At 37.8% G+C, this 18,095-nt stretch overlaps 2 protein-coding genes across 2 annotated transcripts; both read left to right on the top strand.

Moving 5' to 3' along the window:
• The first annotated feature begins 304 nt into the window (after positions 1-304).
• Positions 305-7,588, top strand: LOC144664198 (uncharacterized). The gene is made up of 4 exons (XM_078525310.1): positions 305-423; positions 5,156-5,307; positions 5,354-6,230; positions 7,536-7,588. Exons 1-4 carry the CDS (start codon positions 345-347, stop codon positions 7,586-7,588), a joined length of 1,161 nt encoding a protein of 386 aa, XP_078381436.1. The 5' UTR covers positions 305-344.
• A 2,399-nt stretch (positions 7,589-9,987) lies between these two features.
• LOC144662284 (uncharacterized) lies at positions 9,988-17,635 on the top strand. The gene is made up of 7 exons (XM_078523067.1): positions 9,988-10,140; positions 11,033-11,098; positions 14,024-14,248; positions 14,667-14,840; positions 15,250-15,480; positions 15,951-16,128; positions 17,136-17,635. The coding sequence occupies exons 1-6, from the start codon at positions 10,053-10,055 to the stop codon at positions 16,124-16,126; spliced, it is 960 nt and encodes a 319-aa protein (XP_078379193.1). The 5' UTR covers positions 9,988-10,052; the 3' UTR covers positions 16,127-16,128; positions 17,136-17,635.
• Positions 17,636-18,095: the final 460 nt, after the last annotated feature.

Genomic DNA, 18,095 nt, shown 5'->3' with positions numbered 1-18,095 from the left:
ATATAAAGTGTACAAAAATGCTTCTGACCTATTGTGGAAAGGGCGCACACATCAACTATGTTTTTTTTTATTTTCTTTCAATGAAGTTCGAGTTTTTTATTTTAGGAAACCATCTGGCCTTATTTGTTAGCAAAGACAGGACTGAAAATAGTAACATACTAAATTGAATTGGCTTATCAGAAGGGCCGTTGTTTGATATCTATGATGTCTAGCTTCCGTGACTGTGAGCAACCAATGTTTACCTAATATGAAAGTTATTTACCAGTTAGCCAACTGTTACATGACATTTTTCGGCTTGTCTTTCAGATTCACTTTTCACTAGATGAAACTAGTTCATCGCGAATATGAATGCTTACTTTTATCTGGCGTCAATGATTGTATTTTCGTCAATATCAGGAAGAAGTGGCAATGAATTCTTCAAAGGTATGTTTGGAAGGTAGCAAGCAGACAGTTCAATAGCAAGCACATGTAGACTGAACCCGTTGCCCTGTGAGAAATTGCTGTAGTTGATGGTGCTTATAATAAAATAGACTCTCTATCTAAAGAAAATAGGCAGTTGCCACAAGCGATGCTATTTAGCTTGCTTACATTAATTCAGGCTATCCGATTTTACGCGGCGCTAAGGTAGTTTTTATATGTAAGTTAATATTGCAGTATTATAGTGGCATGAATATACGCTTATAAAAATATTTGATAATGTGGCATATTGAGAAACAAATGAGGCCCTGCCAGTATTCCGCGCCCTTTCGCGACACGCCCCTTTGACTTCCTCGGCAGGCATTCCTTCATTGTCCGCGCGACATGGGCGCGCGGGGACATTCCGCGCGACAGGCCCCCGGCAGGGCCTCACAAAGTATAGGAGAGACTATAAGAGGAACTCAAGAATTACTCGAAAAACAGTTCTTGAAGATAGTTGAATATGCATGGTCCATGGTCTTGTCAGCAGAATGTCTCACTAGAAACCAGTAGACGAGAAAGTTAATTCCTTTATTCTACGAGGTAAAAATACGAAAAAAGCAGAAGAATTCTTAACCACCGTTATATCTTCATAGATAGCAGGGAGCATTTCTACACTTCTAAAACTCCTTTATTTCTTCGTTGTCAGAGCAGTTACCTTAGTTCAACAAAGTCAACAGCCAATTACTCTCATGCAGGTGCTGAGATTGTTGATGTTCAAACTTGCCAAGAAACCTTTCAAATCAATTAGCGTAAAATCGAGACAATGATAATTTATCAGACTTATCAGCGACGCTTAATGAAAAGAAAATTTCGTATTCAACTATCTCTTAAACAAAAGCTTCATTTTGCCAGAAGACCACAGATATGACAATAGACCAGATAATGGATATGCCCGCATTTCGAGAAGGACCTAAAAGGGGCCTGGTAAATACGACGTTTAGTAATGTTGAATGTTGTAAACAAAGCAAACAGAAGACATATCTAGATCATGTATTTCTGATTTCAGTGATATTCGTGCTCATAATCGGCAAACCCACACGATTTCTGGTAGAAGATTCACCGGGACCATCATATTAGACAAACTTGTAATACTCCTGTGTTTAAGCCATTTTCTACATATCCATGCTAAGTTAAATAACACACTAACAGAAATCATAACAAACATTTTTAATTGTAGACAATGAGTTAAATCGCACAAAGTTACTAATCTGATATGTTTCACATTTCCCTTTCTGTTGATGTGGATTTCAGTGAACTCGATATGGAACTTGAGGGAACTCGGCTGAAGACCATCTAATGGAGTTCTTTACTGAGACTTGCTAATGAAGCAAGCTTGCTAATGGACCCACTTATGACTCAAGTTCCCTAACGGGCCTTACTAATTAATTTAATTATCACGGGTAATGATCTCATATTGACCTGCTCCAGTGGGGCCATTCTTCCATTGGTAAAACATATTCTAAGTTTTTGTGGACTTTCTCCCATTAAAAAATAGTCAATAATGTTTCGTGCAATTACAAATTGCACACAAATTGCACGAACAATTTGAACGTTTTTAAAAGTTCTCGTTGCGCCACTGATATGCAAGGAGTAAACTTGATTTCGACTTCTTTGTGTTCAGCTATCGATTGAAAATTGATCCGTAGCCAGGATAAGACATATTAAAAGATGTTTTAAAAACGTTCTTTGGCTAAAAAGTTATAAAGAATCGAGCTTTCAGCTGTCGGGCTAAAACTATTTTATCTTTTCAGCTATCGAGTTACAAGTTCTAAAAGAAACAAAATTGCACGGTTGAGACCTTATGGTGCTTGTAACGCTTGAGATATCAATTTTCAGACCGCGAATGTGGAGCTTGACATCTCCGCCGCTCGTACGGTTCTTGTAATTCCATTCCCTATTTCAAACAAAAGTCTTCAAAAAGGTTGTCAAATGCTAATAAAAACCTTTGGCTAGTGGCAACGGTACGGCGATCTTTAATGTAAGATTGCCCGCAAAGCATGTTGGGCAAATACTTGTATACCTACTAGCTGGAAATGTTTAAGGCGGTTGAACACAGTTTTTAATACCTGTGATTCATTTAACGTTTTTCTTAACTGTTTATCCCTGGGTCCCAAAAATTGGCAAGACGTAAGTAGTTTGATAGTTTAGTTGACGTGTGTGTCGTTGTCATGGTAACATAACTGGATATAAACATGCCTGTAAAATTGGTTATTTATTTGCCTAAAACTTAGTCGTGAGATTTCCTTCATCATTTGCCTGGAAGCCTGAACAAACTTGTAACCATGATCGCTTGTTAGTACTATTTCAAAAAATATTTTATTTTTGGGATTTATAGCTATCTTTTGCTGGAGGATAACTGGATTATTTACAATCTGTTTATTCTGAGATGTTTAGCAATAATCCACTTACCTGTTCCCAGAAGTATCTTTCTGCCAAATTTCATGAATTTCTAATGCGTGGTTCTTGAGAAATATGCGCATTTTCGAAGAAGCCACTGAAGCATTCAATCTTTTGACCAACTAAGCATGCTGTGCATTTAACTGGGTTCTCGCGGTAACGACAAAAAAACACCAAAAATTGCTGGATACTTTGCATCTTGACTTTTTCTGACATACCATTCTAACAAAAGAATAAAACACTCGACACAGTGCAATTTTCAACCGTTTAAGATACCGTATTTACTCGAATAAGCGCCGCAGCGCTTATTAAATTTTTCGCTTCAGTGCGGCGCTTTTCGGGGCGGCGCTATTTAAAACTGGACGCCACAAAAGATATAATCTTTTACACTATTTGAAAATAGCATATTTTGATTATCAGTCTTCGTCTCTTGATGTTGATAGAAGTAGCCTAGCTGTCCGGCAAAGTCGCGGCCTTCACAACAGTTTTAAAGCAATGTATTGTAAGAAAGTTGGATAGAAAAACGAGAGTAATAGACGAGTGGTAAACAATCACCTTGAACGTAAAACATCGCTTTTGATAAAAAGAAATGTCCAAGTTTGTTTTAAAGTTGCTTTGTAGTGCTGTTTTTAATTTAACGACTTCCTAATCACCACGCATCGGGACTGCGGCGCTTATTACTTTTTTGTCCCAAATGCGGCGCTTATTCGAGGGCGGCGCTTATTCGGGGGCGGCGCTTATCCGAGTAAATACGGTAGGCAGGAAGTTTCTCCCGGTAGAGAAAGGTTCTTAGACGTGACGTTCACCAAGTAAACCACCAGCTAGAGATGTAAAAGGAACCAAAGAAATTTCTTTTGGTTTGGGTATATTCCTGTTCATTAGAATAGTTTTGACGTGATACTAACTGTCAGCTGACAAAACGCTATCCATTTGTGGGTTTTATGCAAAATCAGTCCTGAAGTTATCGGTATGTTCTTTTTGCCCAAGTACAGGAGAAAGCCCATAAAGGATGGTTACGTAATCATATTCATGTACTTGTGGAGATCAGAAAACAGTAGATTCCGCCCATAAATAATACGAGGAAAAACCAGAAGCTTCCAAACTGCGGTCCCAAGTGTTTATCACTGAGTGACATTTGGGAGTTTTATTTATTTTCCACATGTCGTTACAATTGACACGAATACAAAAAGTTTTCAATACAAAATTCTCAATCGGATACTGTACACCAACAAATCTCTATACAAAATGAAAATAGTCAGCTCTCCTCTTTGTACTTTCTGTCACACGTCTGAGGAATCTCTCGAGCTTCCTTTTTGTTATTGCAAACATAGCATAGCCTTTTGGAAGTCCGTTGTTTTTTTCTACAATCCATAGACATAAATATTGATTTTTTAAATGATTACGATATCATTTTCGGCCTAGCTCAAAAGAATCTCAATTGGACCCTTCTAAATCATATTATTGTTATTGGTAAACAGGTCATTTACTCTAACCGGCTCAAGAATATTCTACCCCTTTTGCCTCAAGTTATCATGAAAATAACATACATTGAATCAATTGAGCGATCCATTGCCCTAAAAAATAACAAACAAAAAACTCACGTTAAAAAGTGGAAGCCAATTATCAACTCTCTGTAATATAATGTATAAGATTATTAAGTTTTTTGGAGATTAGGTGTTTAACATGTACCGTAACTACTTTTGTAACGTATAACGTAAGTAATGTAGTATGTTTGTGTAATATAATATAATGTACTGTGTAATGTAATGTATGTAGGGTTATAAAAATGTAATGTACTGTAAAAGTCTTCAACCATTTTTTTGGGGTTTTTTCCCTTTCGTTTTTTTTTTTGAGATCAATTTTTAAAAAGTGTGTGGGAAAAATTTTTCCCCCCCCCCGGGAAAAAAAAATTATAAAAATAAAAAAAACAAAGAGAAAACAAAAAACGCGCCCTAGTGTTTACCCAGCACGCTTCAAAGTGCAGATCAACATCGACCAATCAGCTAAACGGAAACAAATTTTTTTTCCTGAAGCGTGCCATTTTTTTTAGATGAAACTCAATCATTGAACACAGAGCATTCCCAAACATCTATTAAAACCTGAGGAATTAATTTTCTAAGAACATGTTAACAATTATTACGGAATTGTTAAAGTTTCGTTAATATTTTAACCTCAATTTTTCTTTCACAGAAACATTTTTACCTGAAGAAGGTTATAGTAAATTCCAAAACGTCCTGGATCATTGTTTTAAATGCCAGCGTAGTCTTCAAAGCCCATTTTGTATTTTATATTTTCATAGAAAGGACATCAATTAATCCTGCACAACCCATGGCGACTTTTCCATGGCCACAATCAGCGTGGACCTCACTGCCGAAATCTGTTCCTGTAGCCGCTCCTCAACCCGCACCAGGACAAGCACAAGTAGCCGCATCCCAACCCGGACCAGAATCCGCATCCCAACCCGCACCAGTAGCTGCACCTCAACCCGCACCAGTAGCCCCAAACACAAACCCACAGGACAAGCACCAGTAGCGCATCCCAACCCACACCAGAATCCGGACATCAAACCGCACCAGGACAAGCACCAGTACCCGCACCTCGACCTGCTGCTCAATGCCCGATTCCTGGATGCAGATTTCCTTCTGTTTGTATCCAAGCCGCAGTATACGCAACTTGCGTTGCACCTACGTCATCATCCCCAAGCAATACGTGCTCTACTCCAGGCTCTTGTCTTACAACATTGACCAAGACAGCAACTGATACATCAACTTTGATGTTAACTAGGACTAAGACAGAAACAAGTACAGCGGTTGCGACTCTTACAAATACTGAAACAACAACAAAAACCAACACAGCACTGACCACCCAAACACAAACAGAGACAGATGTAATTACCACCACATCCACTCTAACCACCACAAATACTAAAGTTGCCACCAGCACTCATCATACCACAAAAACAAGCACGGCTGTCTTGACAAGTCACGTGCCAGTAACCAGCACTACTACCTTAACTACTACAAGTACTGGGGTAGTGAATACAACGAATACTCATACTTTAACTAGTACTCAGTTTGCCACAGAAACGTTAACTAAAACACTAACTACTATAGCTACAGATACACTGACGCAGACACACAATGCTACGAATGTTATCACTGCTACAACAACCTCTACAGCTACAGCCACAAGTACCGCTACTTTGACGGCAACAAGTACAGCAAGAACAACAGAAACCATGACAGCCACCAGCACAGCGGTTTTGACACAAACCTTAACTAACACTCACAATCAAACAATAACCCAAACTAAAACACTCACAGCAACGTCGACCAGTGTGGTAACCACGTGTAGCGCTAACTGCCCGACAGTGTGTAAGTTTGTGTACTAAATGCTCTTGAATTTTTATTGGAGTTTGAGTAAAGTCCCTACTGATCTTTCTGCATGTAGATTAATATCAAATTATCTCTTCTTTAACTCAATTAAAAAGCTGCTTGATCAGTCCGTTACTATAGATTTTGTCGGCATTACTGAAAATAGGTCTTGCCTCTCGTGTAGAGAGTATAAACTGCTTCTGCAATCAAGTCAAATGTTCCCATGTTTGTAAAGCAACATGTACACAACTCCATAATGCCTACACCATTAGACAATGTTAAGTTTTTGATATCCATCCAAGTTTTACATTAATCTGTAAAAAGCAGGTTTACCTTCAAGTCGAAATCTACCATCTTGAAAACTTCTCAGGCGCCATGCATATGCATGAAAAGAAAGGCTATGGAGGCTGCTGAGGCGAGAAGACGAAAAACAATCGCCGTCTGAAACTGATTGTTAACACGGCAATGTTGCTGTAGTGTACAGGGGTTCAAATACGTGTCCGAGCAATTGCAAAAACAGACGCAGAACCGGAGCGAAATGAGCACATTGAATTCAACGTGGCGAATCTTGACAATTTCTCACCTACTGCGTATGCGTAACATACAGTCGAAGCTCTCGTAAGCGGACACCCTCGGACGCGGTGTCCGTACTGGAGCTGGCCGCTTCGAGATGGTTCTCATAGCGGCCACTAGAGGTGTAGGGATTGGCCGCTTCAGGGCTGCCGTGTGTGGTGTTTCAGTAGGGACGTGGGACGCCCACTGATTGTCTGTCTGTTCAGTGCGTGGCGATGTGAGGTGCGTCAGAGGTTGTTTGGATCTGTGTCCGCTTCGGGGCTCCGGTCTCTCGTTTCTCGTCCGCCGCTTCGGGGTCGCCGGGTGGTGTTGGGGTTGGGGTTTCCCGGCGCCGTGTGGCTGTCCGCCGGGTGTCCGTTGGGCCGACATGAATATTAGGTAGGTAAGTAGGTAGGTAGGTAGGTAGGTAGGTAGGTAGGTAGGTAGGAAGGTAGGTAGAGGGTAAGTAGGTAGGTAAGTAGGTAGGTAGGAAGGTAGGTAGGTAGGTAGGTAGGTAGGAAGGTAGGTAGGTAAGTAGGTAGGTAGGTAGGTAGGTAGGTAGGTAGGTGGGTGGGTAGGTAGGTAGGTAGGTAGGTAGGTAGGTAGGTAGGTAATAAGTAATTAGGCAGGAGGTAGGTAGGTAAGTAGGCATGTGTGGCAAGCTGAAAACTTTGTCTGGGTTGTTCAGGTACGGACACAACATTCCAGCTGGCCGAGTATTCTGTTATACTTACTATTCATTTTATTTTGCAGCCGTCACTCCAACACCGAAACCGCCTACAAAACCACCACCCCACGTAAGATAAAAACTCTATTTATACTGAACATACCTTTAACATTTAACACCTTATTCATAAATGGCGGATCGCGTGGAAAAGTTTAGACCGAGTACATGAAAGCGAGGCGAGTGCAGCTCCGCTTCGACGAAAACAAAAAAACAAAGCAAAGTATGGGGAATGGAAGCAATGCTTTCGGATTCTTCCATACTTACTGTTAACGAAAAAAGGCCTAAGAAACTTGTCAACGATGTTTTGCATATTTTTCTGTACATTATCACCCTAAGGAAATACTGTACATCTCAACTACGTGCCCTCTATGTTAGAGCTCGAACTATGCATGGGCTAGAAATGCACTCGATCTTTTGTTACAATGTATTTCGGATTTATCTTCATATATGTTCACTTTTTAAAAGCAATTTGCTATATAGAGTCAATAAAATTATGTTTACTGCAATTCCTAACCAATTTATATTGTACCTCTATTAAGCGGCCACTTTTCGAAGTCCCGAGGATGGCCGCTTAATAGAGGTCAGACTGTAGTTTTATCATTGCCACATCCCCTTTTAAGTCAGGGTTTAAAATGTCAAGAAGATCGTTCCACTCGGTAACGTAACTTACTCACGATCATTTGCACAATAATCGAGTTCATTTTTTTTTATCCCTCTTTTCTTCTTTACAGTGTGTAAACAAGGCTTGGATATTGCTGTAATCATTGACGCATCGGAGAGCGTAGAAAAAGAAAATTTTATAATTTGCAAAAAGTTTGTAGCCAGCTTGACCAAGGAGTTTGACGTATCAAAGACGGGCACTCATTTTGGTGTAATAGTATTTAGCGACGATGCAAAACTTCCAATCAGCTTTAAAAACGCCCAGTATTACGACGCCGGAAAGCTTAGAAAAAAAATTATGAGCCTTAATTACATCAACAAACATACAAGAACAGACAAGGCTCTGGAGAAGGCTAGCAGTGAGCTGTTCTCTGATGAAGGAGGGGACCGGACTGACAAACCTAATGTTCTTATTGTTATAACTGATGGTAACACTCACCAAGACAGCAAGCCATACCCAACAGTTTTAGCGCCATTTACGGCAAGTATCTCTTTTTAATTAAACAATTTTTTTTTGTTTAGTCATTCAATTTTATCTTTTTTCTTTGCTTGTCTACATGTATAATTGTTATATAAGTAATGTAACGATTGCAAACCCTTAAGTGATATTTTTAAGTGCTACTGGTTAATTAGTAGAAATGTGGTTATATCAGGGGGGGGGGGGGACTTCCTTTGTTACACGACTCAAAAAGTAATCAAAGCGGTGCCGGGCAACCGAGACTGCGCAGTAGCTATCGAATGAACGTACACAAAGCACAATAGCTATTTGCATTTTGATTGTTCCTTTGAAGTCTTCCGGACATCATCAAAACAACAAACAGTGATAACGGTGACCAGTTTGGCAAAAGTAAGGCTTGTTAATTATACTAATTAAAAATAACTCAAATGGTTCTGAAATTATTTCCCACGTTTTGTTGTTAAATTTAACCCCAGGGGGTTACTCAGGCTTGTTAATGACGGGGATGATCGAAGGATTTTTTGGGGTTTGAAATTTTCGATTCCGGGATTTTTTTGGGTTGGAAAATTTGGCAAGTATTTTTTGGGGTGACTTGATTTAGATAGGGGATTTTTTAAGGTATTAAAAACGAACTAAAGTGCCTTGGTGCAGCCTTGGCGTTTTTATGATATGATGAATAAACAAAACGAGCGTTATTTGTGTTATGTTATTGCCCCTTCTGGCAATTTAGGGGAAATTTGACAAGGGATTTTTTGGGGGTTATTTTTGGTCCAGGGATTTTTTTGGGTAATGTTGGAAGACTTAGGGATTTTTTTGGGTCCTGAGTTTTGCCTCCATTCGATCACCCCCGTCATTTACAAGCCCGAGTACCCCCCCTGGGAATTTAATCATGACAAATTGTTTCGCTTGTTATTCCACGCCGCCAAAACATTCTCAGTGACGTGAGACATTAGGTGAGAAATCTGGCTGAGAATGCCAAAAACATCTCAGCGGCGTAAAACATCAGACGCAAACACCGCGACAATTCGCATTTCACAAGTACGCAGTCATTGATATTTAAATCTTCTGAGAAAACAAAACTTTGGTTTGACGTCTTTCTTAGCAACGGCTTGATTGACATAGACTCGCACCGTTTCCAGGCACTGCTATGTATTCAAAGAAAAGTACCGACTTTCTTCCCCCCCCCCCCCGGGTTATATAGATAACGATTCTACAAAAGAATCCAGTTAATGATTAAAAACGTAAATCTTGGCACTGCATTCAACTCTCGCCTTAGTTGAAACGATGCCGCATTTATTTCCATGCAATTAATGTTAGCAAATATGGTCTTTCTAAGGGATCCTTTTTTTTTCAACAGAACAAAGTTCAGATATTGGCTGTCGGTGTTGGAAAGCACATCAATCTACCAGCTCTAAGAACCATTGCCATGAATAACAGTCACGTCTTCAACGTTACAAAATACAGCGATCTTATGTCCATTCTTGATCGTCTGATCAGTCAATCTTGCTTTCGAGGTAAGTGTACAATAAAAAATATATATACAATAAATAAATAGGAATTAATAGTGGCTAGTCATCTACTGTTTCCAGATCGAATTTGAATATAGGAAATCAGTGTTGGTTTTCGTGTTATCATTTATTTATGGCAAAATTAAAAACAACGATCAAGCAATAGTGCCAACAGACAAAGTTATCTATTTAGTTTGCCCCAAATTAAAACATGGAAGGGACGAAGATGCTCGTTTTGGGGTATAATTAAACTGCAGTAGATTTTATTATCACTTTCGGTGTTTAGAACAGAGCACAAATGTATTCTGATTTTTCACATTCAGCCTTCTTTAAAAAAAGGAAAAAAGTATAAGCGCAACAAGAACAAATAATATTGTTTTTTTTGTGTGTGTTTATGTTTATGCTCATCATGCTTATGACATAAGCATACTGTATAAAAATATGAGTGTATTCGTACTTCCTATATGGGCTGATGCTTATGCTTGTGCTTGAAATTATATCCAGTAAAAACGAGTCTTGAGGGATCAAATAAAGTTCTAGCCACGCTCAGATTGATCTCCTTCAGGCCAATTTTAAAAAAGTACACTGTAACTATAAGTATGTATAAATAGTAATTTTGATAAAAAGTATAAAAAGGAACAGGAAAAAAAAAAGAAAGAAAAAGAACAGTTCCAGTTAGTTATTAAACCAAAATTAATTAATTCCTTTAAAACATTTCCTTTCTAACATTTGGAATGACAGCTGAATTTTACATTCGTTGATTCATTTTATCGTCGTCGTTTCGTTTCTTTTTGTATGAAGGTCTTATTTCAACTAAGAAAACAACGAAAATACAAAACGATCTTCATATAGACGCAGTCACAGTATATATGACTTTCTGTCACCTCACTCTCAACAGGGTATCAAGTAAAAACATCCTCACTTAGAACCAAAACAGCCCAGCTGACACAGAAAGAGGTTGGCGGTAAGCGTAAACCTGGATATAGTTTCTATTAAATCTACCTAGCTGCCATTATCGGCTGTCCAAGTGTTAGACATTATTAATATTGGACGAGGTTCAGTAAGACAAAGAGGCAAGCGTGGCCGAGTGGTTTAGGCGCTGGTGTTGTAATCCGGTGGTCGCCGGTTCAAGACCTGCCCTGGCCACTAGCTGGATTTGTTTCTCGGTTGTCCCGAGTTCAAATCCTCGACCACGCTTTGTATATAGCCAGCTGGTCTGCCTCCTGCCAGTTGGGATTTTTAACATTGTTAAATTTATTTAAAATTATTTGTTTCCTCTGTTTCAGTGGCATGCCTATAAACTAGCTATCTCGTTGAGATATGAAGCTAAGTGCATGACCACTATAAACATACGTATTTTTTTTTTCGTCAGTGGGCGAGGCACAAAATTGATCTGCGAGACAATGACAAACACGATATTTTGTGATACAATAAAAACCCGCGAGTAAGAACCTGACATCAGAAGAACCTGTTAGGCTAAAGATTGCAAAAAGATACCATTTTATAAGAACCTATTTAGTCTCAAATTTGGAAACAGGTTCTTATTTTCTAAAATTGATAAAAAAAAGGTTTACTTTTGGAAGATAACCTTGAACAAAGTATTACTGTGCATGTATATCATGTCATATTCTTAATGATTAGTGCTTCATTTTTACATAAGAACCAAATGTGGTATGCAAATTTTATACAAGGAATAGGCCGAATACCACTAAAATCTCTATAACAATATTGAATTTTTTCATCAGAAATTAAGAAACGATAAAGAACCTAATTAGCCTAAATTTGTGTTAATAACCCTTCATGTAAGAACCTGTTTAGGCTAACCTGAAAAATAATAGGTTCTTACTGGCGGGTTTTTACTGTAAACGAGTTCAATTATTGCTTTACCATTCGATCACTGAGCCTCAAATCGCTCTGCGACAACCCTGAAAACGAACTGTCAACTTTAGCAGAGGTGGACACAGCCATGCATGAGCAAAATATTATTTGTAGTAGAATCATTGTCAACTTCGTACCCTGAGTCTTTGTTCCCCTTGACCGGCGGTCTGGAAGCGAGCGAACCTGGAAAAGTTCTGAATATCGCATTCCCAGTTTTCAAAAACACGATTCAACGAACTTCTTGGTGTTTTATTTCCAACCATTTATATTGTTTTCAAAACCAATCAAAATCGATTCTACAACGGAACTTTCTTTCAAACGCTCGAGTCGCTCGTTTCGTGGGCCATTCTAAAAAAAAAAAAACAACAGAATGGCAACAATTAATAAAACAAAACTGTATAATATTGTTTACGCCAATTATTATAAGAAGTCGAAAAACGTATGAAAATAGTTAACTGGTTTTGATTAGTTGTTTGCGTTCAACAACAACAACAACAACAAGCTTTATTTGCATGACTGTAAATTTGTTACAATATTGCAAAAGCGTAAACTTATTTAGTAATAATAATAATAAAAATAATAAAAAAATAATATATAGTAAAAAACAAAAATGATTCATATAAAATTAATTACATTGATAGTATTTTGTTACGTAAATCAAAACAAGATGATATAAATTTAATCAATTGCATGGTCACAAAACGATCGGGAGAATTCAAGTCAGGCACTGGTAGTTGGCTGACATTTAAGATGATAGGCTGTATTGTCTTGTAAAAGTTATCTCTTATTGTTGCATATTTGGAACAATAAAAGAGAAAATGAATTTCATCTTCGGTTTTATTACAATCACAGACCGGGTAGAGCCTAATATGTCTGGGCGTATTGTTATATCTGCCTAGTTCGATCATTAACTTATGATTGCTAATTCGAATTTAGCTAATGTTCTCCTACCAGAAACTCTCCTAGTTAACTCTAGATAATTGGAGGTAGCATATTCGTTCTTAAAAATCTTAAATTCTAGTTTTTGAGATGCTGTAGAGTATGCTGCAAACGAAATATATTTCTGTTTCATTAACTGCAGAAAATTGTCACTTTTCGGTGTCTACTAATCAGGATTAAATTACCAAATAAAATATTCGGATATCTTCACAATTAAGTAAAAACTATTTTTACCACGGTGTGAAGTTCTAATGAAATTAAAAAAGACTGTCTAACAAAAGAATCCGGTTGCTTTTCTTGGAGATATATCAAATATTGAGGATTCTTTGATTAATGGTGATAAGGAGAGAAATCCTCAGCTCTAATGCAACATTAGAAGCCTTATTACTACTTCAAGATACGTTTACAAAACTGTAGTGTGTTCTTTCAATTTTACCCCCAGGCTAATAATTTTACATAACCACCCCAAATTTCACTATTATAGAGCAGAATTGGAGATATCATTGCATCAAAGATTTTACAGGCAAGAGAAGGTTTCAATCTACTAAAATTTGTGTGTCGTCTCAAACTAAAAAGTGCATGAAGTCCTTTCTCTTTAAGTTGATCAAGTGAGATTTTAAAATTTCCTGTAGAAGATATTTTGGTTCCTAAATAAGTGTAATCTTGTACAAATCAATTTTTGATTTCCTATGTAAAATACATGTTCAGTACATTTTTTCGCACGTTTTTGAAAAACCATTATCTTGGTTTTTTTGGGATTTACGCTCAACATCCACGTGTTGCAGTATGTGTCTAATGTGTTAAGACAGTTTTGCAAACCTGTTTTGGAACGTGATAAAATAATTAAATCGTCGGCATATAGTAGAGCGTTTAATTTTGTACCGTTTGGTAGGACAAAAGGATCAGAAGAATATTTTCAAATGAGAACGGTTTTTTCTGTCTATCCTGCGAGACACACATTACCTTTTCTATAATCTTTACCCCAATCGAAAGAGAAGATTTCTGTCTAGTTAAGTTATCAGCTGTGATTCTTTCGTTTTGATGATCTCAATTCAGTGATTTTTTTTTGCAGAGAGCTGTCCCGTCCATTTTATCAAGAAAGGTTGTTTTAATGATTTACAAAGTCCAAGACCCTTACCGAAATTGATTTTCAGCGATCTCGATAAAAACAGTGCTAAGTTCAGCGGAGTTCCCGTGGACTGGGGAAGATGGAATACTTACTTGGATGATGTGGTTTGTCGATGTGCTCAGGTTTCAAAGGCAAAAGGATTTAAATACTTTGGAATAGAAAACTTTGGTGAGTATACATCTCCAAGTACCGCTCAAAATAGGAAAATAGAAAGGAGTGTACTGGGGGTCCTGTGGTTCGTGGATGGAAGAGTTCAATATTTGTAGGGAGTAATACATAAGTGTGAATTGTATCTCCATAGTATTTGCTAGACATTCTGAATAAGTTATTTCGGACCTCACAACTACAAAAACTAACAAACCTTGACTTATTAGCAATGAGAGTAAATTTTGACTTTGAAACAATTTTTTTTTTTAATTTTAGCTCTTTTTCCCCATTTTTGAGGTCTTGGTGTGACTTTGTATAATAATAACGTCACCTTACAGCCCATTTTCAGTGATCGGATGAGTTAATACGGTCAAAGTTTTTGGCCGACTTGTGGCTGGATTAATGTGGCCAAACTGCATCATTTTTTTTTGGTTCACAGCGGAATGTTGGTCGGGACAAAACGCAGATAAAACATACAGCAAAGACGGCTCGTCTGAATTCTGTATCACTAAAGAATTCTCTCAGTGTGATTCAGAAGATAGAAATGTTTGTTGTGGAAACAAAACAACTACGTTTATCTATAGTATCCAAGAGACCTCTGAGGCCAAGCAAGGTGATTATTACTTTTTATAGTCTGAGAAATAATCGACAACAACTGCCATGCTGGCATCCAAGGAAGTACAACAACAAGGTAACCGGGCCTGCGGAATCCCAGCATGCAATAGGCATAGTGCCCAGTCCTAACTGTACGATTCTATATTATTTCAACTTACTTTTAAATTATTTCTCTTCCCCAATACACTTAACAAAACGCCATTTATTAGATGGGATTTACGCGGAAACTGATGGTATATGTTTTCAGGAAGCTCAAAATGATTGAAAGTCATTGTGCGTTGATTGGTTGACACTATCACCCTGTGACAGTTCAAATGAATGCCTAGGTTGATAAACATGATGCTATCATCGTTAATACATAAATAATAAATAAAAAAGTATTGATGCGAAATATACTTTAATACCAGCGGAGGCTTGCTACACACAGTTTAAGGAAGTGGGATGTTTTGCGGACAAGCAAATCTCTCCCCGCCCGGTACCAGAACTCATCTTTACTGACATGAACACGAGTTCACCCAAATACAGCGGCAGACAGGCGCACTTAGGGGAACTGGACACCTACCTTAGTGATGTACTTTGCAGATGTGCCGAACATGTTCAGGAACTTGATTACGATTATTTTGGACTACAAAATCACGGTAGGACTTTTACAATGCGCACTCAAATCTTCAGCAACTAAAAGAAAAATTTGAAAAATCTTTGACCAAGCAGGACCACGTGAACAAACAAAAGGAAATTAAACCAGGATCTTTGAGAAAAACACGATAACCTGCGAACACATGCTTTTGGAACTTCAAGCACTTCATTTTTGACAGATTTTGAGTCTCATTACACCAGCATAATGTTAAACAGTTTGAACTGATATAGGAGTGCATTTAATTGTCATTCTCCAACACTGAAAGGGGAACGAGGGGAAGGAAGTTGTTATTTTAAGAACTTGTATATGTTTAAACTAAATTTGATGAGGGTTGTAGCTTTGCGCCTCAAAATTTACAGCATGAAACTCATCCACACGAGTGTTGTTTGCGTCTTCAATTGAATAAATAGAAGAAAAGTGTCTTTAGACTTTCTTGTTCGTCGTTTATGAACGGCGTGTCAAATCTTTAAGGTGAGTGCTACTCGGGTTCAGATGTGGGGCAGACCTACAGCAAAGATGGATCATCTGAACAGTGCATCACCAGAGACTTCCAAAAGTGCCCTGCAGTAAAGCCTGGCAGTAAAGAAGCTCAGCAAGACTGTGTTGGAATTGAAGGCTCAAACTATGTTTACCGTGTTACTGGATAAATGTAAGCACTAAGGCACTTCTGTAGTTCTCGTTCATTAATTACTCTTGAGATTTAAATCTCTTTCTTAGTGTGACCCTGAATGTCTAATTTTTAACAAAATTCTGCACGTCTTTTGGTCATGTAGATATTTATAAACGTGAAAGGTGATTAACTAAAAGAGGCATTATTTGTGCACATTGTTTCCCGCCCATTTATTGTGAACACATCGAGAACATTGTTGTGCTTGTCAGAGATAACTTGTTTTTCAATATTATTCAGTGACAATTTCCATGTCGATAAATTGAATTATCATTTTAAACCAATGACGATTGTTTCCGAAAAAAACTGTATTTTTTGGGGGCCCCGAAAGAAAATTTGATGGAAAAAAAAAAAAAAAAAAAAAAAAAAAAAAAAAAAAAAAAAAAAACAAAAAAAAAAACCAAGAAAAAGAACTGTACGCTTTTCGCATAACTGAATGCGAAAGCAGCGTGGCCGAGTAGGGTGCTGGTGTTGGCCGGAGGTCTCGCGTTCAACCCCTCCACACTGCCACTAGCTGAATTTGCTCTCGGGCGTCCCGAGTTCAAATCTTTGGTCGCGCTTTGTATATAGCCAACTGGTCTGCCTCCTGTTAAATGTTTGTATCCTCTGTTTCAGTGGCATGTCTGTAAACTAGCTATCTCGAAGCTAAGTGCATGATGACAATAAAACAATATTTCAGTACATTTTTTCAATTTATTCTTTCCTGTCTATGTTGTGCTGTACAAATATTGATAAGGAATCGGAGAAAAAAAAAAAAAATTTTTAATACTTTTTTCTTTACATATCATAATTTTGGTGTCAGCCGACTCCTCTGATAAATGCCAACAAAGAAACAGAGCTAAGACTTGTCATGTCGCTTATAGTCTGACAGTCACTGGAACTCGTACCGGCATTCGTTTAAGTCCTATAGACAGAGCGGTTGTCTCCGGTTTACAGTTTATAGTTTATAGTTTATAGTTTATTTTTTGTTTTTGTTTTTTCGTTTGCAGATAACTCTGTCTACGGGATTCAGAAGCAAGTGATTATATAAAATCGCATCAGTGTTTATCCACGACAGGCCGTCAACGCTGGAAACTGTGAAGCGTAAAAGAATTGTTAATTCCCTGTGTAGTTTCACACTTTGATGTGTTACCTAGAAACAACTTAGCTAGAAAATACAAAGTGGAGCAGTATTTTACCGCATGTTTCAGATTCCAGCTAAAACACCTAACTACTCGCAAGTAACTATCATTTGTCAGAAAATCGAAATAAAATAATTTTACTTTGCCTGGCGATAATCTTTCTCCGCGTTCATCCAAGTATGCATGACTGAGTTGAGCCCACCGCTATTTTCTCGAATAATAATTTCTCGGGTGATTTACTGCCGTGTTATGTGAGCAACACGATTTTGAAACTGATGAAATCGGGGAGAAGTTGATTCAAGCAGCTGATAGCATGTACTGAGCAGAGACTAACTAAACAACAGTCTCTATAGCAGAGACTAACTATCGAGGGAAAAAGTCAAACGCATGGATTTTCAGTGAAAACCTGTAACAAAAATAAAACATGCGTTTTAGTAAGCTTCTTATCTAGAATAAAATGTTATTTTATTTTATTTATCTTATTTTGTTTATTAGCTTTATTTAACTGAAGTATAAGAGCGGTTATTAGAAGATTTGCCTTTAGAAGGAGTGATCGTTGGAGCGAGAACGTACCGGTAAAGCTGAGTAACTAATAAACTAGATTTAACTGCCTGTCGGCTAAACAATCTTGAGGACTGAAACACGTTAATACTATCAACAACTCTCTATTCCTACCAAAAAAAAAACAGTGAAAAATAGAGCGTTAATCTGACAATTAAAACCAGGGAAACAATTAAGAGCGATTCTATGTTAAGGTAACACCTCTATAGTGCTATGACAATAAGCAAGGCGATGAATAAGGGACCGGCTACGACCTGTTTTCTGGTA

This window comes from Oculina patagonica, chromosome 8 (genome assembly GCF_052425735.1).
Source record: "Oculina patagonica isolate OP01 chromosome 8, crgOcupat, whole genome shotgun sequence".
Taxonomy (NCBI): domain Eukaryota; kingdom Metazoa; phylum Cnidaria; class Anthozoa; order Scleractinia; family Oculinidae; genus Oculina; species Oculina patagonica.
Note: the sequence above shows the minus strand (reverse complement) of the source record. Positions and strands in the feature narration are given on the sequence as shown.

Excerpts from the sequence above, each read along its gene's own strand:
- LOC144662284 (XM_078523067.1), top strand. The coding sequence starts at position 10,053 with ATGAATAACAGTCACGTCTTCAACGTTACAAAATACAGCGATCTTATG. Across the intron at positions 11,099-14,023 it reads GACACAGAAAGAGGTTGGCG|AGAGCTGTCCCGTCCATTTT; the intron begins GTAAGCGTAAAC and ends TTTTTTTTGCAG. Across the intron at positions 14,841-15,249 it reads GACCTCTGAGGCCAAGCAAG|CGGAGGCTTGCTACACACAG; the intron begins GTGATTATTACT and ends CTTTAATACCAG.
- LOC144664198 (XM_078525310.1), top strand. The coding sequence starts at position 345 with ATGAATGCTTACTTTTATCTGGCGTCAATGATTGTATTTTCGTCAATA. Across the intron at positions 5,308-5,353 it reads CCCAACCCGGACCAGAATCC|CCCCAAACACAAACCCACAG; the intron begins GCATCCCAACCC and ends CCGCACCAGTAG. Across the intron at positions 6,231-7,535 it reads CGCTAACTGCCCGACAGTGT|CCGTCACTCCAACACCGAAA; the intron begins GTAAGTTTGTGT and ends TTTATTTTGCAG.